The following is a 24,923-nucleotide window of genomic DNA, read 5'->3' as shown; positions in this document are numbered from 1 at the left end:
AGCTGACACTGTGGGACTGGAGGCCTGTCACTGTGTCTCTGCCTCTCTGGTCAAACTGGAGATCAGCACATGGCGTTACATGCTCGAATAGGTTTAAGGGTAAACTACAGAATTTGTTTAAACCTATAAGTCTCCATGGAGATGACTTTTAGCATTAGATCTATCTAATATGGGTGCGACGAGATACACAAGAACACGAGATTGGGTCCAGAATATAAGATTTTGACATAATTTATATTAAAGAAATTGTACAATCCAGTTCATAATATTGGCCTCATAATATTTTATTTATTTCATATTTATGTTGTCATTGTAGCATTTTCAGTCCAAAACCTCTACTCAATAGGTCTAACTCGGCAGAAATTATCCTTTTTTTGTCCAGGTCAAATGTAAACACATCGGAAAAATAATCTCACATGATCATCTTCCTCATGTGTGTACAAAATTGTAGCAGTTTTAACTATCCTACTATCTGCCATTTATTTTGGTTCTGATGGATTAATCAACAAATGATATTCAATTACTGGCTTTTTATTGCTCCACATACATTTACAGACATGCTTTTCCACTGTGAGTTGTGTCACCTCTTCGCAGATCTGACCTGACCTTGGTCTACCTATAGCTTGTCTCCTGGAGATGTGTTTAATACCATACTCTGAAATATTCCTGGCAAAACATATCCAAGGAGACAAGCAGACAGCCGACCCAATCTCTTCCACAAAAATGACTTGATGCACCTTGGTAACACGGCGAACCTGTCTCACATGTTTGCCTGACACACAGAGTCAACAAATGGCTGCTAATGCTACGATGCAATGATTTCAGCTTGGTTCCACATCACCTCCTGCTAATGGTGGTAATTAATTGATGAATGAGGTCAAATCGGAGATATCCAGACACGTCTCAATTCAGATACAAGCTCATCATGTCCCGGTGCTCACCTCTGTGCCACCCCCCCAAGTTGTTTTCTTAATGCGCTCTGCACCGCATTCCCTCTGTGCTCATCTGCATAAGACCTTGGGATGAATGTTAACGATGTTTAATTAGACAAGACGCCGCGATGGATGAGAGGTGGAGGCGGTGAGACCAGGGTGGCACTGCAACTCGCCGGGGGGTGACATCACATAAAACACTGTCGCATTCACTCACTAGATGTGCAGTAAATGACCATTAACAGGCCGAAAGCTACAAGAGCGCATGACCTTACATGTGATCGGGACAGTTCCACAACCAGTTCCCCTTCATGTAATTCAGCAACAAGGGCACGGGACCCCGACTCTTCATACAATACATTAGGCAATAATTCAGTTACAAAAGCCATGAATAGAGTGGATATAAATCGTCGATTGAGTGCTTCACAAGACTTATTTGTAAAGAACACAAGGTAGCAGCTTAGTTCAGGTAATCCGCTAAATGATCTGTGTGTTGTTTCTGTGCTTCTAGTGGCGAGATAAGGAAGGATGCAGATGTTTTTTACTAGTGGCTCCCAGCTGAGGCGTCATTACCCGGGCTGGGGCTCAGAGCTGCTGTTCCCAGCTCATCTCGCTAACTGGGTGACTGACTGCAGACCAGATGCACAAACACACTCTTGCGTAGATGTAGTGTTTGTTGCTTGCTGCTCCCTCCTCCAGGCGCGGGCCTATCGTGTGGTCATGGCCAGATAGAGACACCTGCAAATGCTGTGGGTTAGCAGGCTGCCTGGGGTTAGCCGTTTAATACTGTGCCGCAAGGATCCCGGGCTCAAGGCAGAGCTGTGAAGCTGAGGCAGGCCATGCATCTAGATTGAGATCAACTCCTTCTCCAAGCTGCCATATAAAACATTCAATGAAAGAGTCATGGGAAAGGTGCTAGTAAATATGTTTTGATTATAATGGAGAGGTAGGCAGTGTGTTTGCTCCCCGTAATGCCTCGCTGAAACAACAACAGGCGGCTTGTTCGCCTTTGTGTTGCCCATGCCATGTTGAATCCCGGCTCTTAATTAATTTGGTGAACGCCGAGTGGGAGCGTTTGTCACCTCTGCTCTCGCCTGTTAGTGCTATTTGTCTCCGGGTGACCTTTGATTTCACACTGCATTGGTTTTCTCCCGTTATGGACAAGAGGCATTTTTTTTGCTGACATTGGAAACCTTATCTTTTAAATAAGTAATTCCTCAACTGCTCAGTAAGTTCAACCGAAGCAAAATATTGGGATTGCAGAAACAAGGGAAGGGCAAGGAAAGATTTCTTGCTTTTTTGAGTGCCTCGGCTTGAGTCCTATTACGTATTCTGGGGTGTTATGTTTGAACTATTCTGTCTGAAAAATACATCTATCTTGCAAGCAAGGGAAATGGTGGATTCCTGTTACATACTTTCCTTAAAGGTGCTTAAAGTAACTTTTGTGCTAGATGGTCTGCCACCTGTTTGTCTTCATCTTTTTTTGCCAGAAATGTTCATCAGGTCACACGCATGTATAAATACAGTGTTTTTATTATCAATAAAAACACCTATTATTGAATGAATGGTTTATGAGTTTAGATGAGTTTAATGCCATAATGTGGAATAGGGCAGCAATTACTATTTGTTTTAGTAGTCGGCTAGACAACGATTATTGGTCGATTAGTCAAACAATTGAAATGTTTGTACAATTTGTACAATGTGCTATTTTGACACTTTTTAAATGGATTATCAACCAAATTCATTATTGCAAACCTTCTTGGCAAAGCAATAACATATCCCTGGAAACGTACAGGTAGCAGACTCCCACTGTAAAAGTGACATAGTGCACCTTTAAAGCCTCTGCTCCTAAGAGGTGCCTGTTTGAGGATTTTCAGTCAGCTTGCATTTGGCATCTTTGGTCTTTGTGATTTAGAAAACACAGAGGGGATGCTTTATTGTTGTTTTGTGGAAGGGTTCGGGCAGCGACACGGTAGTGGCAGCCAGACCTCTTTGGCATCATCTGGGCCTGGCAACGTAGATTTTGGGAAAGGACGGGAGAGCATGATTGGGGTGAAGGCTTGAGTGAGTGACAGGTGGGACAGACGAGGAGATGAATGCGCTGGCATGCGGCTCAGCTCGCCGGGTTCTGGCTGGTGGCTGGAATCGTCTCCAGTATAACAGTGATGCATGGCCATGAATTATATTACGCCTTGGCAGCTGCTTACTCCCAGATTCATCTGAGCAGTCATTGCCTTATTTATTTATTTGTTCCTCCAATTTGTCAAAAGAATTGTCACATCAAAGAAAAAAGGGGACCTAACTGGGATTCAAAATGAAGATGATTGAGTGCTAAAGAGAGAGTTTTTGGTAAAACTCTAGTGTGGTGTGTGTTGTAAGATTGTTCTTGTACCCAGATATACATACAGATAGTGTTAAAAGTAGAACTGGGCTATATTGACAAAAGGAATACCTTAATCTTTTGAGGATATCTCAGTTACAGCAATATGGTGCTATTTTTGTAATCTTTGTTATTGGCGTAATTGAGGTTTAAGTATTGCGCAAATGTGAACATGCATAAACTATAATGCACCTAATTTAAAGATGTTTCGATTTGTGAGAAAAACACATGTTTACACTGCTTTTCTTATTATGAACAATATGAAAGTTTAAATTCAGAATATCTTCAAAACAACATTTTTAACTTTTTGCTTATTTATTGCACCACCATTTTCCTATGCGCCTCTTCAGTCCCAGCCTTTACAACCTGCCTTGGGCACCTCATTCAGGGTTCTGCCTGTGAGTAGTGAGCAGATAGTGATGCCTCGGGCCTTTTGTCCCACCCTGACACGGCTGTTCGGACACCTTTGTTCTGGTGGGAGAGGCCCATTCACCAACTGCCCGGGGAACAAATTGAATCTGGTTGACAATTAATAGCCATGCGGCATGTTTAATTAAGAGCATGTAGCCAGCGCGAGACGTGAGGGAGATAAACAGGGCAAGGGCCGTTCAAAGCAGACTGGGTGCACAAAAGACGCAGCCAATTGGAGCGACTGGCCGATCGATCCTCAACCGTCGAGGGGAGAAGGCTTCACAAAGAGGCTCCCCGCACCTCCCCGCTCTTCCAATTTTTACAGGGAGAGATGCGAGACTGATAATGCACACTAGGCAGATGGAGGTATGCAGAAAGGCAACCACTAAAGCAGAAAAGTTTGGAGAAAAGTTTGGAGTTTGAAAATACTGGCAAAGTATGTAACTGTGGATATTCTTTACAACCTTATTTTGTTTGACAATATATAACATCAACAAAAATAATGATGTTTTTTTTTTCATGAAGCTCTTTTCTAAATCCTCCAAGTCTGCATGGCTACTCTAGTTGTCACAGTTTCCCAGTTGCCACAGTTTACATTCACAGACACAAAACTCTATCTTTGTTACAACGTGATCCGTTGTGTCAATTTCAATTGTCCATCACATACAAAGTGAATGATGAAGTCAATCCCCATATTAAATCATATAAAATGTTCATTTCAAAAGAGTTTAGTGCTCTGTAGATTCTCTCAATTATTAGCTTTTAGCTTTTAGAATTGCTAAATGATTGACAGCATGAGCATTGAACGTTGTCTATTGACATTGGCATATCTTGATTTTTTTTTTTCCCCATATATGTTTGTGAACTGTGTTCAAAGACAATGACAATAAACCTTTGCTGATTCTGATCCTGATTCAAATTCTTGCATTCTTTTAATCTTTAAACAATATCCTCAATATTGAAATGTTGCATATGTTCAAAACAACATTCATGATACAGTGCTCACTAAATTTTTGTATACAATATTTTCTTGCTCAGAAAATTAAATGCATGAAACTTATTTTCCTCAATCCAGACAAGCAGGCGGCATCACAAGACCAAGCTACAGGTCAGATCTGTGAAGATGCGACCTTTACTATACTATCAGGAACTTGGGTGAGGTGCCTTGCCCAAAAACACAATGACAGCAGCGGCTGGAGTTTGGATCACACAACCACACATCTGAGCCACTATTGCATGAACGAAACCATCAGATAAGGGTTTGTCAGTTTTGCAAACTAAGAAGAAGTGATTTTGCACATCTTCAGCGATGTGTTGTCATGGATGGTCATCGAATGGCTCTCAATGTTACTTATAGATATGTAGTGTTGTGTTCCATTGTAGGAGACAGCGCACCCTAAACATGCTGGTTTGACTGGGCTTCAGTGACCTTCAGGCCTCATACATTCCCGCTTATTGTAACATGAACACAAAGCAGCAGAGAGCGAGAGAGAGAGCACTTGACAGCTTGTCTGATAGGCCAAACAATAGCAGTCATGGCCAAGCGATGCTCCAGACAGATAGCTACGCACACACACACACACACACACACACACATACACATACACACATACATACACACATAGGGGCTCTCTTTAATTGAAGTGTATGTGTGTATATTATACACACATACACTTCAATTAAAGAGAGCCCTCCTCCAGAACTAACAATCACATCAGTCAGGCCCTGGCAGCAGCAGAGGGCACATCAGAGGAGAGTGGTTCATGTGAGGTTTGACTGATTCTGTATACACACGCTGGGGTATATATATGTGTGTAGGGTTAGATGGCTGTGTGCTGACAGGCGTCACCAAAATGACAGGAATTGAAAAGAAAGCACCAAATGTAACTTGTTCATGTGAGAATTAAAGGCTTTGTGTGTATCCATATGTGGTCAGAGCCTGGACAGGAAGTAGCGATAGAAGATAAAGGCCCAAGTCTGACAGAGAACAGCTGATCCTTTCATGCTGACAAGAGTTCAGAGAAAAAAAAAGTGTTTTTTGCAGCTAATTGGCTGAGGCTGGAGATCTGACCATCCCTTTGTACAATATGAGACGTGTCTTGTCTCATGTCTTTCCTTTTTGTCTTCAAAGTGTAAAGTGTCACTTTTGGTGGACAGGACATTGTAGGTGTCATGTTATCTAACAATGCAGTGATTAAAGACACAGATATGTCACTCTTTAACACTCATATCTTTGACTACAGTATAATTAAAGACCTTGTGTTTAGCATTACTACTTCCTTTTGGGTTCTTTTCTACTGCCTTGGATACATACAGTGATGGTTTGAATTGCAGGTAAAGCCATATGAGCATATGAGCAAACTGAAGCGCAGTGAGGCTGCATTTTGGACAAAGACCAGTAGGGGGTTCTGTGGTGTGTGTTGGATTGAAAGTTGGAAATTGGTTTCATGCAAGGCTGCTCCAGTCATTTGGCTGCTTTGAATAGAGGAATCCAGGGGATAATGCTGGCATTAATTGATTCTGGAGCTGGAAATAAATAGGCTTTCAGGCTCACATGAGACACAAGTTAGCTCATTTGTGCCTTTCAGGAGAGATGTGGAGTCTTGACTCTTTTGGCCTCTGTGGAAAAGTCCTGTTTGAGCTCGGAAACGAGAGCTGACAGCTGTTGATTGATATGAAGTGAATGGTGACCTTCTCCTTTCCACTGTCATTTCATTTATGATACAATCGCTGCTCGACTCGTGGGAGAATTCGTGCTGATATTTGAGGAACTCGTGCTAAGATTGTGGCATGTCTCTGTAGAGAGATATCACCTCAATTATAGTCAGATGGTATTTAATGCCCTCTCTGTGGGATTTGACCATAACATTTCTCTACATTAGGATAAAGCAAACAACAAATGTAACATGTGTCTCTTCTACCATCATGTTTAGAATTCACATCTGAAAAAGGTGGGCTGTGCAATCTAAAAGTGCATCTACTATCTATTGGTTTCCAGCACATACACATACTGTGTCAAACAAACATGAAAGATTTGAGGAGGAGGGGGCTTGAGCAGACCCACAGGTTTGTCTGTGCGTCTGTGGGCAGAAGTTTTAGAGAGAAAAGAGAAGTAAGAGAGCGAGCGAGCGAGCGGGTTAACCGTTGTGAGTGGGTCTACAGTAAGGTCAGTGCTGTGGTTCTCCTTGGTCGGGCAGTCGGCGGGGGGAGACATCCTGCTGCATGGATGATGAGGAGGACGTCAGAGGTCAGACAGCCATGGGGGGGGCAGGAAGTGAACCTGCATGCTTCCTGCCGTGCAGCTCACACAAAGCGTGGCTGCCTGCATACTCAGTTTCTGCTCCATTTTCTAAAGCACTGCTCCATATTTCCTCCAGACTGGAGGAAACTTAAAGTCTTTCCTGGAGTTAAAGCCCAAAGAGAGAAGAGCGAGGTGTAATAGAATCATTACACAAGGCACATCTCTCAAGGGTACAGTAGTAGGAGGTCCCATATGGGCTCTACATCAGGCGCACTCACTCCTCCTATGCAGCCACCACAGGGTCACATGGCTGCCTAATTACAGCTGACAGAGATGGATGTGTTTCATTTCAGTCAACTTTATGTCCAGTTCTCATTCAGTCCCCAACACTGTGAACGCTGTACACCCAATCTCTCACAAACACTGAGCACTCTACAGCAGGTTTATCTGAGCCACTCTGAGCCAAACTCCAATCTGTCCTGTCTCTGTAGCAGACACAGGTACAGAGATGACAGAGAGACTACCTGCATGAAAAGGGATGTACAGAAATATGCTTACCACTACCAGCCTTTACACCAGTTTCTTATTGTTTGCCCTCTGCACTTTGTGTAAAACTTTATAGGCCAACTTGAGTGCTGGTTATGCTTCTTGTCCTTAAACATCTGTGAAAAATGATTACACTTAATATATTTATAAATAATCCACAAAAGCATGAATAAAGTGAAACATTCCATTTCAATTAAAATTTAGATATGTCTGCTTTGAAATTAACCGTCCATTTGTATATATGCAACCCCTGTAGCGATTGCCTATAGATACCCCGGGTTTCTCACCCTTGGTTTGGAAACACAGCTCTAGACTGTGACAATGTGTGAGGCTGGCCACTGTAGTCCTTCAAGGCCAAATAATTACATACCCTCTGCAAACATCAAACACAGCAGCCATGGTAGCAAAGCCAAAACAAGCCCAGCCATGTGCCAACTGTCTCTTTTTGTGCTTGCTCTGCGGCTCAATTCTTTCATTCGGTGGAATATGATGTGGAATATGGACTTTGTATATGTATTTTCTAATCAAATACTGCAGCCATCAGATTCAGACAAACCTATAAATCTGTCGCTACATGTTCCCGCTCTATGCATTAATTATAGTTTTGGCTGAAACCTTGCCAGAGTCCTTGTACAAATGTTAAAGTTGTAACGGTTCCAGCACACTCTACTGCCCTCGTTTCACTATTTGCTAAGTCTGCTTGTATGAAGCTATAGAGTGTATAGAAGTGATATAGTAAACAAATAGGATAGTGCTGGCGGAGCAGCTACTGTAGGCAGCATCGATTGTAGGGGCAGGGAGGCGTGCAGGTTGGAGGAGCACGAGGAGGCTTCCCAGGAGAACACTGCCTTTTTTTTCCGAACAGCTTTATGACCAGCATGCCAAGCAGAAATGTGAAGAGAGGCATTGACCAAGTACTGGAAAACATCTGAGCTATCCAGGATCAATGGCAAATTGATCTGAGAACTATGTATAATGTAGGCTATTGGACGGCCTCCTGCGTGGCGGGGGAGCTGTGGGGCCACAGGAGCTGCACGCAAACATACACAAGTCAGAACAGAAGAGAAACAACAACCGGCCCAAGTGTCTGTAACTGTTCTCAGCTCGCGCATGCATGCACCACTTCTGTACAGAGCCTCCGTTTGGTGCATGACGGTGCACCTTTCCTGGCTTCCAATCAATCTTGCGTTGGCCAGATTTAGAGCGAGCTTGTTTTGTTGTGGTAAGACGCACAGCAGCCCGGTTTAATGTCTGTAAAGCCCCGCCTCCTCTCAGCTCGGGGATCCCCAGGAAGCCTCGTGAAGATCTTAATGAGCAGAGTGAGCGTGAGGGCATCTTTTTAACCTACCACCGGGGCCTATTGTATACAGCCTCCCTCCTCCTCAGCAGATGCCAGCAGCACCTGTCAACAGCTCTGTGCACTGTAAAGTAGCTAACTCCTCTTAGATCTCTTTGTTTTCTATTCTGTTAGCCCACACTGACCATTTGTCTTGATGGAAGCGCACGATGCATCCCATTATGTTCGTTTGTTGAGCTGGAGGTTACAGTTTTATCCCAAAATAGACTTGCTCCACCAAACTCCTCTCTCCGCGCCATCCTAAAAGAGTTATATGGCCATGAGATTACATAGATACACGGGTTTGATGCATTATTACTAGTGCATTAAGAATACATGAAGTATACACACACAAAAAAAGGCTAAAATGAATCAACAAAGGCGCTTTTGCAGCAGAATCGAACCAAGGTGCGCTTTTTAATCACCATGCCTTCATGCTCCTCCTGCTTGAAATGCATTTATCATTGTCATGGGGAAAACCTTCAACTTTTTTGTTCGCTGCCTTGTTTTTTCACCACCAAAACTTTATATAACTTCCATAACCCTCTGTATTATTTTCTAACTCGACTGTGTTCAATTGCATTTTAGATGTTTCAAGATTACATATGCACAGTAACACCTTATAATAACTCACCTTTTAAAAGCCTTAAAGTATGAATAAAGACAATTAGTTTATTAAGAATGATTTACTACTACCATACTTTACTATAACTGCTAATCCTAACCCCTTAATTAAGTAGTTTCTAAGCTCCATGTTGACACCATACTCCAGAACTTTCTCCATGGATATAAATAGATTTTAGCCAAAGGAACAACATTTCTACAGAAATGTGGAGGCTCCTTCCGGTCAAATGAGTCAGGTTTATGGAGATGAAAGCCTGCTCACAGTTTTTACCAAAACAGAATTTACCAAAAGGACAAAAACAAAAACATGCTTTTATTTTTTTCTAGTTTAAAAAAGTAATTTATAGTTTGTAATGGGACTTTATTGAGGTGTTGTTTGTATAAAGTGGCACCTCATGCACACAATTATGTATTTATTTAACAACTTTAATTTCAACATTTAGTTCTTACTTCTTCTACTCTCTGTCCTTCTCCACCTTCCTCTCCTCTTCCGCGTCTCCTCTTCCATCTCTCCTGTGTCTAATTGAGCATTTGAATCCTTTACTTGTGTAATCTCATGACGGCCCAGAGCACCAGAGTCCCCTGTTCACCCGTTTCTCCGCTTCCTCCCCCCAAACTCCAGCGGTCCATTTGTGCCTTGGCCGTGGGCTGCTTGGTTTCCGGCTCTGCCCTGGAGGAAATATCAGATGACCTGGCTCCCTTCAGCACAAACCCAGGTCACCGGGGAAGGGTCCTCTCTCACTCTCTCATCCACTTCCTGCTTTCAAGTGCGAGCCAAGGTCAAACTTTGAGGATGCATTCCCCAGACCTGACCAGGAGGCAGGCTGGAGGCGCTGCTCTCCTCCTGCCAAACTGCATCTATTCTTTCACATCTTACTGCTGCCTCATATTCATTTCATTACGCCAAGCTTTTACTGAAATCAATACTCATGCTAAAGTTAGTGTCTGTTTTTTCTAATACAACGATTCATTAAATGTCTTTTCATCAGTGTCACTAGAGAAGGAGTATAACTGGAATAATACTGTAATGGACAAACGCCACGTACAGTAATTCCGTATGAGCCATGGGGGAGGCGTGGACACTTAATAAAAATCAATGTTTTTTTTTAAAAGATGCATTTAGCAAATTCTGGGTTTCTAAGGCAAACCATTTATCAGCCTGGGTTGCTATTTTAAAGAAGCAGCGGTGGGGGGGGGAAACAGCATTCTTTCTTCACCCTTTCAATCGTTCCTTGAAAACAAAAACATTGCTCTTGCCTGATCACATTTTGTTATTAAACTGAACGCTGTTGGAATAGTGACCTTGACCGTGGGAATTTCTGCCATCATCGATTCAGTGTTGACAAGATGTGATTGCTCAGGCCACCGTAGCATCCCAGGAGACTCCATTTATGTAAGCTTGTGTTCGGTCAAAGGTTACCACTGTACAAATACAACTATTGACTGGGATATCAAGTCATTAGGTACTTTACAAAATAGATTATTGTAGCGATTTTTTTATGTAAATTGTACTCTCAATACAGTATCATACAGTATGATGGAAAAAATCGGATGTGTGAGTTTAATTACCACAACTAAGGAACTGAAGACGCTTTTACGTTTGCATTTAAAATAAAGATACATTTTTCAAATTAGTAGAAATATTCAGAGTAGGAGCAGCTGTACTGGTGTGGAAAAAGTTGTATTAACTTACTTATTATGGCAGATATAGACATAAAATAAAATACAACTTCTGTAAACTGTGTATTTTTATTGTTGATTTAAGCTGAGTATAGTATAGTATTAGTAAGTATAGCTGTAAGCTGTTAGTGATATTGGTTGTAGTAGAATGTGTTATGGTAGTTTTTCAGTAGTAGTTGTAGTAATTGTTAGTTGTTAGTAGCCTTGTTAATAATATTACTACTATTTTCCGGACTATAAGTCACAACTTTTTTCATAGTTTTGGCCGGGGTGCGACTTATACTTATATTTATACTTCTATACTTATACTAATACTCCAGAGCGATTTATATGTGATATTATTTGTTATTTTCACACTTGAAACCGCATTTTTTGTGACTTATAGTCCGGAAAATACGGTAGTTGGGTAGTAGCAGTTGCAGTAGTAATTGCCATAATAGTAATAGACTTGGTGGCATTATTATTATCCGTGAGCTACTTTTAATAATATTCCACTACTTTTCTTAAAACCAAACTACTTCTTTCACGTCTTTATAATAAATCCATATAAAAGCTGATCTCATTATGAAAAAACCCTCCTCACCGCGTCCCGCCTCACTCCTCTTTGTATGAATGCACTTTGCTCGGCACAAAGACGTTTCAGACATTATGGATAGTGTTTAGAGACAGGTGCCTGATGTGTCCTGTGATAATGCCAAAAGAATTCTATCTCCCTCTTAATGGAACGCAGACAGTTGTTTCGAGTGATCTGGCCTGTCATCCAAATGCTAAACGCCGGTGCTCTCTTCACTCCGCTTTTCTCCCATAAATCAAAGATGGCCCTTTAAAGGAATAGGGGCAGAAAGCAAAACAATCATTGGACGTGCCGGGTATGCCTCGGCCTATATCGTGTAAGGAACAATTACTATAAGAGGCAACTCGTGTTTTCTCTTTAGGAGCCTGTCGCAGATGGGAGAGGTCAAATAGTGTTTATCTTGTGTGTTTACCGCTCCTCTTTTTGGTGGAAAGAATTTGAATGGAATGAATATGTTAGTGTCATCTTCAATTTCAAATAGGTAGACATTTCAAAAGCTGATTCTCTCTGGGGGAAATGTTGTACCTCCTGAGTGAAAATATCATTTGAAAAGCGAGACAGTAAAAGCCAGTCCTCGCAAAATGAACGTTTTCTCACGGTGGCTTTTCTATTCACCTTACGGAAAAAGCAAACGGAAATAGTGGTATTGTGCAAAGTGCCGAGGCTTGAGGAGGAGACAACTGTTTTGAATAGCACTGTGATGAGAACGGACGTGGCATCTCATAAAATAATCGTATTTAATTTGTTCTTCTCGGATTGGATGAAACCATGATCTAATATTCTTTTTGTATCAGAAAATTGTTCTTTTTTGTCTCTTTTTATCTGCAAGTTTTCAATAAGACACCATCCGATTTTCTGTGGAATAATGGTGCTATCTAACTTTTCTGAGCTGCCACCTGCTTGTCTCCACGGTGATTTGACTGCTTTGCATTGCATTGAACTTATGTATCTTGCATTCATTCAATTACAGGTGCTTTTATTGCCAAATGAACAACATGCATTCTGCATGGTGGCATCGCCTGCTTGTCTTTTAATGCCATAGTGTGGAGTATAAATAATATCAAACTTTATAGCGAATATGTTCTACAATTCAAGAAACAAAGTCAAAGGACAAACTATGGTGTAAAATTGAAGGAAATGCAAGTTTAAACAGGCAAAGCAACAGAAGAAGACAATCATGTTTCAGACCCTGCATCAGAAGATTTACGTAGTGCACCTTTCATAAATAACTTAAATAAGGCATTTAAGATTGCTTGGTTCTTCTCAATCTAAAACAATCGATAACAATAATTTAAAATGTTTGGTGGCTTATTTGACTTGAAGGACATAAATTGGTTTATTTGGGAAAGGTGCTATACTGGACCAGGACTAACCCAAAGTCAAAATGAATACAAAACGAGCTTCAAACAGGCCTAAACCCACAGCAGTTGTGAACTCTGCCTCTCTCTATAGCTCACTCATTACATTGTCCCCGCACCACACTGCCGTTGTAAACCAGGTCGTTCAGCTTTAATAACGTGCCACGCTGAGACAGGTAGCACTAATCAGGTTTTGTTGTGGTAACGCAGATGACAGCAACATCTCGATCAGCCCCTGTTACCGCGGGACTGCTCGTGTTGCGGGGCGTCCCGTCTGTTAACAGTGTGTCACCGTTTTCCCACAGACAAAAGGAACAAATGAGATGGCGGTCGTACAACAACAAACAGCTCGGGGTCCTTCTCTCCTCTGGAAAATGAAAGGGGCTCAATTAGAGGTGCTATTGCTCCTGCTCAGTCGCCGCTCCACCACCGCCTCGTGTTGATTGTTATTTATTTAGATCGGCCTTGGATGGGAGTGCACATCCATTTAGTACAGCCTGTTCTGTGACTCAGGGTTTGAAGCGGGACTAAAAAGGGAACGTCAGAAATTAGAACAGCACTGAAGAGTAAAGTGTGATGTTATGCAATGAGCATTAAGGGGATTAACTCTTACATGCAAAAGAGAAAGATAAAGCTACTCTTGATAATACATTTTTCATGGATTTGAATGTTACATTTGCGGCAACAATACAACCCTTGTTTTAGAATTATTGTTATATCAGACTACTGGGGAAAGCCTTCCACATGGGCAGCTTTGTAGCAAAATACAAACATTTAAATACACAAAGGTATGAAATATATCGCTCTTCAAGGTCACATCATTTGCATAGAAACAGTACAAATGTATTCACCTTTCCTTCCATTTTACTCCTCTGTTTATTCGAATTTCACATCTATAGCAAATGGTAACAATTATATAGCTCTTTTCTACTTCAAAGGCACTCAAAGGTATCGCTCACCCATTCTCACACACATTCAGATGGGTTAAGTGTCTTGCCCAAGGACACAACGGCAGTATTCACCTGTGGGTCAGTGAATCTGAGGTTTATGTTGAGAGCGGGATTCGAACCGAGACGACGAGCACTCTGCCACTGAGCTATAGTGTTTAAACACATTGAAGAAACAACATACAAAAGCTCCTATTTAGCAACTCATCATTCACAAAATAAACTGAATATAATCAAGCCAAAAACCGTGATCCGCGTGTGGCACATCATAAGCCGGGATCGTAAATGCGCCTTTAGGAATATTACAAATACAACACAGATGATATTCTCTTCTCTCCAACCCATAAAGAGATAAAAGCTGAAGGATAACTGGTGGAGGGAGGTACACAGCCTCAGAGGAGCAGGCTGCTGACCTGTGAGCCAGTGGAGCTACCGTGTGTATATTTCCCCTGTGACCGAGTAGCCAACGGCGCAGGGGTCAGCACTCAGCCCACAGCCTATTGACAGCTGCTGCCTTGACTTTGATGCTCCGTCAGTGTTCAGCATATCACTTTCCCACTTCCCCCTGGCGTTTCTCGCCGCCTGTGTTCAGATGTGTGTGCGCCCCCAACCTGAACCCACACTTGCTTGCCTTTCATTATGCGGCCCATGCAAACTTTGTCTCTTTGCAGCTGTTTAATGGCCACACGTCTGTTTTTGTTTGTTTCCTCGCCATAAGATTATTGCACCTTTATGGTTGGTCGGGGGGTTGGAATAATCCCTGGCATCTGTTCATTGAGGGAGGGGTGAGCGGAGAGCCGGAGGTAGACGTTTTTTCGTTGTTTTAATACAAGACCGCACGGCCTACTATTTCACCCTCGGCCGCTGAGAATCGGAGCACGTCTGAATTTTAAAGACGCTGATGGAGGTGCTATGAGCTAACGGGTGCACAGGTCATCCAAGAACTCCCCGCCGCTATTTATCCATCCCAAAGTGAACAGAAAATAGCAGGGCTTAATCCAATCACTAGTGTGCTTTGCTGATTTACTTCAAAATTTATGCTGCACTAGCCCTCACTTGGCATATTTATATTATTTCTAGCAAACAATATAATCGTTGGCACACCTAACATCTTATTGACGCCATATGTTACTTGTACCATTTCCATTTTTATTGTTTTATCCTTGTGTAGCAGAAGTTAAAAGCGCATAGGCTCCTTTTTTGACATCCGTTTTGCTATCTTTTTCTTAATTCATAACTGCATCTTGTCACGGTTTCAGTGCCGCTGGGCATTGTGGCATAGAGAACAGGAAGTTAATCAACGCTGCATTATCTCCCAGCTTGCACCTGGAGGCGAGGGTGCTGGTGCCCCTCTTCTGTTGGGACCCCTGCCAGTGCAGAAACCCCTCATGCACCCACAGCCTCCAGCTCCTCTATGGGCTGTCTCCATCATTGTGCCAGGTCAAAGAGCCTCTAACTTCTCCACATAGACAAATAAGCAAAACAAAGCTATGTGTGTTTCCTGCTTTTGTGGAACCACTTGTGACTCATATTTTACCTCACTCGGCGCAGTGTCGCGGGTGTGGGAGGCGTTACGGCACCGTGTGGGATAGCAAAACAACAATTCCAGATCCTAAAGGAGGGCTTTTTCAGGCAAACAAGGCAATATTTGAAGATATTTGTGCTTTTAAAGTATGGTGACACTCTTTAACACGTGCAGGGATGATATTGTGAAGCCTGCCTGCCCTTGCCGTCTCTGACAAACGCTCGCTCTGGAAGTGAATTGCGGCCTGTCGCTGGTAATCATTAGGTTGTCTACCAGCATCCAAAGTGCTTTTATTTCTGCCCATTAGTTTGGTGGGAAAATGGCCGGGTATGGGGCCAGTGTGTTCTCTCCTTCCTCTGTGACTGATGCGGAAGGCCGGGCAGCAAGCTCTGGCGAAAGTGTTGGAAGGATCTCTATTTATGCCAGTAGCAATCAGCGGCCCTTTACCAAAAAGCACTCCTCTGTAGTTGCAAGTATACTTACTTGTCAATATGGTAAGACCACTTTGTGCTTATTATTCAAAGGTTAAAGAGCGAATTGATCCATATGGGAGTGTCAAGGGCAGATCAAACGGATTTGGGGGAGGATAGGACCAAAAATGTTAAAAACTTCTCCCACTCTCAAGCACGTCAATCTCGCGGAGAGCACCTTGATGTCCTCAGAGGAAAGAACTTGATCAAAGTGTGTTGGTAACAAAGCTGTGTCTCTGAAGATGATTTGACCTCGGCTGCGTCCCACTTCTGTCTTTCACTTTACTTTTCACCGCTCAACGCTTACCTGGCCCAGCTCACTGGCACCCTAAGCCCCCCTTTATTCACACGTCTTGTCCTGTTTGCTCTGCCGGTGAGACTGTCGGAATATCAATGAAGCAGTCTCAGCCTTGTATTACAAACGCAAGTGAACAGTGATTAAAGATGACATATCTTAGCCTGACTTTCTTTTCCCCTCTCTCCCTCTTTTCCACAGGAGATTGCAGCTTACTTGATAACATTCGAAAAGCATGAAGAATGGCTAACCACATCCCCTAAAACAAGGTAAGACAATTATACCATTCTTTTAAATAAGCTAAGATCCATTAAACCCTTGGAGTATTACATAGAGGAGGCCACATTTGCATTTTGTCATTTTCCATTTTCATTATGTTAGAGATTCACTTTTGGCTGGGTAATATCTCACACGTTTGGGGAGGTAGTTGATAATTTACAGATAAACCATAGAATATTAATATCGACTAATTATTGCCCTTTAGCAAACCAATTAACATAATATGCTTTTTTGCCCTGCTTTGAATTCTGCTAATGTGTTCCTGCATTCTCACCACTCCACTAATAACTCTGAGGTTTGTCTGGGTCAGAAGCTACACCCACACGAGAAACAAAATGCCAAATCCAGCCGTGATATTTTAGAAACAGAGACGTGCCAGACATGCAATTAACTTATTTTGTAATGTATTCAAATGGCTGTCGTCTGCAGAGGAAATCAACTTTTGTACGACTTTGACATGAACAATAAAAAAATCTGCAGTCAGCGTCTGAACATTAAAGTTGCACTATTTAACTTTTCTTGTGGTCGGTCCACTACCTGCTTGTCACCATGGAGATGTTGGTGCCTTGCCTGGTTCCTATTCATATTATTGCATTTATTTAATTAAAGGTGTTTTTATGGCTCAAAAATACAAGTTGACTCACCTTTCCTCAGATCAGACTTGTAACTCTTCCTGGTTGCGTCACCTACGTGTCTCCGTGGAGATACATAACATGAATGCCATACTGTAAAGCATTCCAAATAAACACCTTCACAAAGGCCAGTATTTATTTATTTTTGAATAGTTTTATGATGGTTAATTTCACACAAAACCATAACACTATAAACTAGAAAACTGCATATATATACTGCTCACATTTCAACAATCAAATGTCCAATACCCAAATACTTAACTATGTATTGACACCACCGTTTAGTAATAACTCCACCAATGAATCAGTCAGCTTCTGACAGTTCCTCTCCAAAAATAACAGCACTGGATCAACACACAAGCACTCTTAAGCTCTCCGACTATCATTTTTAAGTTTACATTTTCATGCGTTTCAAATCCTTTCAATATGTTCAGCCATTCTTTCAGTTCCCAGGGCCGGACCTGCCGGGCTGGCTTTATTAGCAGTCCTCATCTGTGTGTAAATGGACCTAAGCTTACCCTTCCTCTCCTCCTCCTCCTCCTCTGCACTTCACCGCTGCCTCCGAGGGACATTGATAATAGTTTTGCATAAAGACACTGCCAATTAGAATACATTCTCCGGTGTAATTATGGAGCATGGGCCAAAGGTGCATTAGACTCACCTGTTTTTATATCAGAATACCCTACTCATTGTCCCTGTTTACGTCAGTTAGTGTCAGGCTAATTGCACTTATTAGATATGGCCCGTGTATTTTCCATTAGGTTTGACTTTATTACCCCATACGCTGCATTGGTGTAATTTTCCAACAGCATAAGGCCTGTCTGAACTAAAAGTGCATGATTCTAGAGAAAAGAAAAAAAAAACGTTTTGATATGCGATTGATGTTTTTTTTTTTATCAGGATTCAATTACAGTTTACATTTTAAACACATCCAGGATTATTAAAATTAGAAAGAAAATTGAATAAAAGGACAAAACAAACACAAGACATTTATACATTCATGCAGAACAAAGCTAAAGGGAGAGTATATTTAATTTTTTGCGTCTATTACCGAAATAATTGCAGCCTATGTAAATTAATAATTGCAACAAGACCGTTTGCAATTTTGATTTCATTGTGATACATTTTGTGGAACTATGTTCTGAACATTTCACATGCCATCGCAGCAGGCCCACATTAGGGCATGAAAAGGCACTATTGTTTCTAGCGAGGAGAGTTTTGATGTAGTGAGCTGGGAGTTAGGCTGGTCTTAAGGTTGCTCTTGGCCACCGTCTGCTTCTGCCGGGGGCCTTTGATGCAGCGATCTCAGCTGCCACAGAGCCCTCGGATTGGAGCCCTGTGTCATACATCAGTGCAGGTGCAAACATGTCAGGGATAAGAGCCTGCGATGAGGACCCGAGGAGCCCCTGACAACACTCCAGCACGTTGCATGTTGTGAGAGTGCAGGACAAGCGGCGTGCACACTGTCCCATCGTGTTTTCAGACTACAGAGGGAGTGTTTGTGTTTTTGCCCGTGTCAGAGAAAGGGGAGAGTGTGGTGATGGATGCTGGGGCACGAGAAGGTTGGGGGTGTGGTGGCAGGCGGCAGAGTGGAGTAATGATTGATGGGAGCTGATTGATGGCTCTCCTCCATATGAAGAGCTTTTTGCTCAAGGTCAAGGGTGAAAGGTCAAACTGGGGACACCTGTGGTTAAGTGCAGCCTTATCATTTGTCATCTCACATGTGGAGGCGTGGAGGTCCTGCTTCACATGGGCGCTCTGCTGTCTGAGCTGCTGTCTGTGTGGCCTGACCCTGGTGGGAAATAGGCTAAGTAGGCTAATTCTCTCGCTGCCAGTGCTGTGGACAGGGTCAGCGGGGCACAAGGGGAGGCAGAGATAAGCAGCACACTGCTGCACGCCAGCGCTGTGTGCATGAAGCTACTCTGACACATGCAGGTCGTAAACATAGGATAGGCGCTAAAACCCAAGGAGCTGACGCCAGCTGTTTGACCAAGGTGACACAGCATGCAGGACCAGCCCTGAATAGAGATGGCATGCTGTCAACACCAGGAAGATGAGATGAAGTGGGGCAATTACATGTGCACCAATGTAGTGACTGCATTTCAGCCCTTCGTACAGTTACAGTGCGAAGTGTCCTGGCTTTTGTTTGTTTATCTTTCTCAAATCTGAAGAGTGCCAGAGAAGAGCACTGGAATGCTGAGTGATTGATGTGCCTGGCCCTGGTAATACACATTCCCTTTCAGATAGGAAGTGCAACAGTGCTTAAAATCAATAGCAGTGTTCTCCCACTGACTGCTTGAACAGCACTACAGCTAATTCAGCCTGCACCTGTCAAAGCCGGAAAATCTTTCCCTACCCGGGTCTTACACTTTAATTTACACCCACAGCCTCACTGGCTTCCATTTCCATTAAAGGAGAACCTGGCATTATGGCTTTAATGAAGGCCGTGGCCAGCCTGTGATTTAAGATGGCCGTTACCCTGCACCTTACTCCACAGCAGGAAACACACTTAAAAGAACAATTAGGAATTTCCTTGCCTACATCCTTTGGATAGCGACACTCATTCTTCCTTTTCGCCTTTTAAAGATGTGTCTGTGTTATAGCTGGGCCTGTGGTAGACGTCTGAACACCGCAGACACAGGGCCAAAAACGCCAGATGATTACCGTTATTTGATCTCATCATGGCAACTGTGTTGTGCTCCTGTCGTGAGAAAGCATTTTGTATCCATCATAAGTGACACAAATGTCTCCTGCAGGTGCTGTCTCTGAGGGTTTGAATGCTGACAGATGGAGAAACTGTTGCCTAGTAGTTGTCACATTGATTGGACAATCTAAAGAGCTAATGGGCACCAGTGTGTCATATAGAGATAGCTTGTTATCCTGAGCATCTTTCAAATAGCACTTAAGTGAAGGGGTCACACATTGGTGTGCGCTCTATAGAGGGCAGGTTAACAGCAGAGCTCAGCACACAGACAGCTTATCGGCTAAACCTTCCAGTAATGACTGCTTTTTCAGAGTAATTCTCTGTTCTTACATGAGTAGAAAGTGCATTTTTACTAAATGCAGTAGTAACTCATGCAGTGGATCTGCTCCTTTGACCACTAACATACAGCACTGACTCACAAACCGGCCTTGTATATTGAAACTATCAAACAATAAGCACCAGTCCTAGGAGAACCCACAATGACACTGAACCCTGCCGCCCCCATGTCCCAGCGCAATAGCCCTTTCCTCCCACAGACGGAGCAGCCACGGCAGCAGCTCCAAAATGAAACGCAGTCCCTTCAGACAGCTTCCAAAGACAATGCTTTTATTAAAACCTACAGCTACGGACCACCCCAGAGACACGGGCGCTGCCACAATACAGGGAGCAGAGCTCATAGTCCGCTCAAATCTACTAATGACTGTTTGTTTGCACTGCTCTGTGCAGTTGCCATTGTGTGTCAGCCTGTAAATGCTTGTGTGTTCTTGGCTGGGATTCTGGTAGGACAGGCCAAGCATACAGAGGCCATTATGTCTGTTTTGTGCATAAAGGACATATTGCAGTGTGACTGTGAAAGAGTGTGTGTGAGTGAAACATGTAAAAGTGTTAAGACGGCACATCTGTGTAATTACCTCTGTGATAAACAGTGCTTTTGAGTTTATCATTGTGACTTGAGCGGCTCTTATGTGCTGCTATGTTCTGTCTGGCACATGCAGCAATGTGACAGAACGATGTCCGCTCGTGTTCGGCCCTAATGCTTTGTGGCACTTGTAGCTGGTTGAGTTTCAGAGGTGAGTTGAAAAGGACAGGCATAGACGTTAAGAGGCCATTAGATAAACTGTATGGATGCATTTCTTAAATTCATGTCATGTTAGCCAACAGTTGGCAAGATATTTGTGAAAAGTAGTAATCATTGTTTTCCTCTGTTTGACTTTGTCAACTTTTGTTTTGACCAAGTCACAATGAGTGAAGTTTAGTTTGTGACACTTCTTACCTGGCGCTCCATCGTATGGGCCCTGGAGGGCCAGTTATGCTGTAGCTGGTACTGAGCCTGACAAGGACAGCTGGGGCCACTTGGGGCCACGCAGACTAGATAAAATAAGGGCCACCAGGGATGAGAGAGAGGACAGGGCTGAGGTGAACCCAGCACAAAGTAATAGTGAATGAAAGTGATACAAAGAAAAAAGCCATTGAAAGAGTGAATATGATGGGGTGAGAGCAGTTTAGAAAATGGAAACATGTCGATAAGATTTGTGAACAGATGTGATGGAGATGGGAGAAAGATGATGGATGTTGTCCAGAAATGGAGTCTGTCTACACAAACAGACAAAGGATCGAGAGATGGAAGAACGGGATATAGCTGACAGTGGCCAGTGCAGTGACACAGAGCTGAGCCATAGATTCAAATGACCCCTGTGGTTTTGGGAAATGGGAGGCACAATGCAAATGGTCAATAGTTTACAGCTAGTATTGGGCCAAGTGCTGTGCTTTAGACTCCCGGCCAACTTAATAATGCCTCTTGTTTGTCTGTCCTCTAAAGTAATGCCCAAGCCGAGCCTAGGGAGCCAACACAAGCCTGAGGCTAGTGGAAATAGACAGGGGACTAGATATATGTTACTTCTCATCCCAGCTGCCGTATATTACCCGGGCCAGTTTGCCCAACGGAGACTATTCAACGGAACATAGCACATCATCCAGCTTTATCGCCATTATAATCCCTTTCGTCTCTCCAGGACTGCTGCTGTGCAAATAGTGCACAATGCATGATCAAACTTTAGCCCAGTTAATGGTAATAGATATGTTTCTACTTTTTGAGTAAAATAATGTTACATATTATGTTCTCTAGATGAAATAGTGCTCAGTTCAGGTTGATATAGAATGTGGCTCTGGCTCAGAGGCAGTGGGAGGAGGAAGAGCAGCCAGTGGTGGCCACAGGAGAGAAGATAAATAAATAGAGGAGGAAGTTGATGTCAAGCAGGTGTTCAAGGAGAAAGTGTCAGCCAAGCGGGCCGAGATGTGGAGAAGTGCTGCCTCTGCAACCTGATAATAAAGACTTAATTCAATTAGCGCTTCTGCACTGGTGAGCAGCCCAGGCTACTGTCACAGAGAGGCCCATGGACAGAGCAGAGCACAGCCAGACTCCAGGCCCTCTCACCCTGCAGCCTCCTCCTCCTCCTCTTGCACGCTCTCAGAGCCTGCACTGTAGTGCATAATGTAGTGTACACTGAGTTTGTCCACTCTTCCTCTTCTCTTGCCCTCTTACACTCGCTTGGTCATGTTCAGAACAGAGCCATATGCCTGTACCGTGAGGACTTAGATCGTGTCACACCTTGTGCACAGTCGGGGGCTGTCCTCGAGGCATATGGTGCAGTGGACTCACTTCCTGGGCCTGAAGAGTCTCTGGTAATTTAAGTGAAAACAAGTACCTTGGTGCCGGCTTTCCTTCCTAGAGCTTATAATTACTCCCGTCTGCAATGGGTTTTAATTGGTCATTTGTGAGTGTCCCAGGAGGGAACAGATCCCAGGAGTTCTCACACAGCGGAAGGTGTCGGGCAGGAACAGGAAGTGGTGAAGGAACAGGTGGAGTGCGACAAGGACGGGGCAGGCAGCCGTGTCACCCTGTGGCACTTATGTAAAGAGGAGAAAATAGGTCCTGGACATCTGCCAAAGAGTGGCTGAATCACCATCACAGAACATGCAAGACTTGGGTGCACTGGCACACATTCTGTCCCATTTCTGAAGCCCAGCTGAGCTGCTCTGAAGAGGCCATTAGCACATAGAGCACATAGAGCACATAGAGCACATAGAGCACATAGAGCACATAGTGAAGCTGGCCCTGTCTCGTCAGAGGAAACTCATCAAACCATGCTTCATATGTGTGACATGTGTAGCATGCGAGGGTAAGGCCTCCACTCGTATACTGTTATTCACCTCAGTAAACGAGGACACAGGTTCGTATTGATCAGAGGACAAGTTTGTTCAATTTGAAGCATAATTTATTTATATATTAAGCTAGTTGGTAGATTGGATGGTTGAAAGTTTAGTTCCTTTGCAGAGTCCACATCAAAGAGAGATACAATGAAGTACATTCAATCATTAACATTTTTCCACAAGAACAGTCCGGATCCCAACCGGTAACAGGTAGAGTATCACTTGTTAAAATAAAACATAATAATCAAAAAGGCAGCGGTGGTTGAGCTGGACTCCCGGTGGGCTCCTGCACCTTCACCTATGAACAAATATATTTTAAAAACACAGACACATCAACTTAAATGCTCGCTATAGCCAATCACCAGAAACATACCCCTTCGAGGGCACGCCGTACAGGGGCTTTAAACTAGGCTTGGAATGACCCATAGTTTCAGAGGACCACCGGACACACACACACTCGGTCTACAATGAAGACACACCCAGCTGTGCGATGAGTCACTCCCCGAGCGAACAGCGGCACTATGAAAGAGCGTCTGATAAGGGCCTTGTTACGCGTTAACGCTGAATGCAATGTAGCATTCATACCTGCTACAGGGAGTAGACGCATGGACCACACACACACACCGAGCGACCAGCACCCGGAAGTACAGACGGCCAGAGCATCTTTTTATAGTTTAGGTCTGGCGCCCCCTGCAGGCGGGGCAAAACAAACAGCCGCTCACATCCAAACTGCTACATATGCGTTGGCATTTAATTTTTGGTTACAATAATTATATACTCAAATTATTATCCAGTGCTTTAGTACATTAAAGCTATACAAAATGTAAATACATACAGATCTATTAGTAAAGCTAGAAGATGTTCTTGATTTTATACAATATCCTTATTTTCTTGACCCAAAAAAGGTGGCTTGGCCTCCCCAGGTGGGTGGGGAGTCCTTGCCCCCAGTGGAGGAGTTCAAGTATCTCAGAGATTGACAGATGGATTGGTGCATTGATGCAGTCATTTTTGTGGAGTCGGACTGTTGTGGCGAGTCCAAAAGCAAAGGTCAATCTATGTCTCACCTAAAAACACGATTGTAAGTGGTTGAAATTAGTTTCCTTGGCAGGGTGGCTGGGTACCTTTTTAGAGATGGGTAGAGGAGCTCAGTCTCATTGGAGGAGCTCAGAGTAGAGCCCCTGCTCTTCCACGTCTAAAGGGGCCATCTGAGATGGCCCCTTTAGACGTAGACTAGACTGAGATGTTCTGTTGGATGTTGGAAAAATTGGAGGAAGTGTCTGGGGTGAGGAAAATCTGGGAATTCCTGCTCAGACTGCTGCCCCATGACCCGGCCACGGAGAAGCGGAAGAGGATGGATGAATCTTTATTTCAGCCTGATTCTACCTCATTGTGTCGCCCAACCACCATCACGTCCCACTAAAACAGTTTCATTAAAGATGAAAGAGGATGGAGTGGGTGGAATTTGGTAGATTGCCAAGTAATAATTTTGCATCAGTGAACTAATCGATTAAAGTCAATTGATAAATTATGAAAATCTGTCTGTGTAGGGATGATTTCAGAATATGGAATTAATATTCATTACTTGGAAGAAATGTATTAGCTATAAGTTATTTAGTGCAGCACACTGTGCATTTGGTATAATTGGTTATGCTTGATAAGATGGTTGCTTAAGGAACAGGTCTGCAAAATTAAAAGAAGTTTGCCTTTCCCCAGTCACACTCGTCTCACTGTAATGTCTTCTACAATAGTGCAACGACCATCTTACTCTGAGCTTTCTCA

General features: G+C 43.2%; 1 protein-coding gene across 10 annotated transcripts in view; it reads left to right on the top strand.

The window, feature by feature from the left end:
* The window catches only part of camta1a (calmodulin binding transcription activator 1a), a 306,786-nt gene that overhangs the window by 115,542 nt on the left and 166,321 nt on the right, over positions 1-24,923 (top strand). For all 10 annotated transcript variants that reach the window (XM_072449082.1, XM_072449077.1, XM_072449079.1 and 7 more), the window contains one exon: positions 16,521-16,588. In XM_072449082.1, coding sequence (XP_072305183.1) covers positions 16,521-16,588 — 68 coding nt within the window. The remainder of the gene's footprint in view (positions 1-16,520; positions 16,589-24,923) is intronic.

This window comes from Eucyclogobius newberryi, unplaced genomic scaffold, assembly GCF_026437365.1.
Source record: "Eucyclogobius newberryi isolate DKJ021-1_F unplaced genomic scaffold, fEucNew1.0.hap1 SCAF_17, whole genome shotgun sequence".
NCBI classification, from domain to species: domain Eukaryota; kingdom Metazoa; phylum Chordata; class Actinopteri; order Gobiiformes; family Gobiidae; genus Eucyclogobius; species Eucyclogobius newberryi.
Note: the sequence above shows the minus strand (reverse complement) of the source record. Positions and strands in the feature narration are given on the sequence as shown.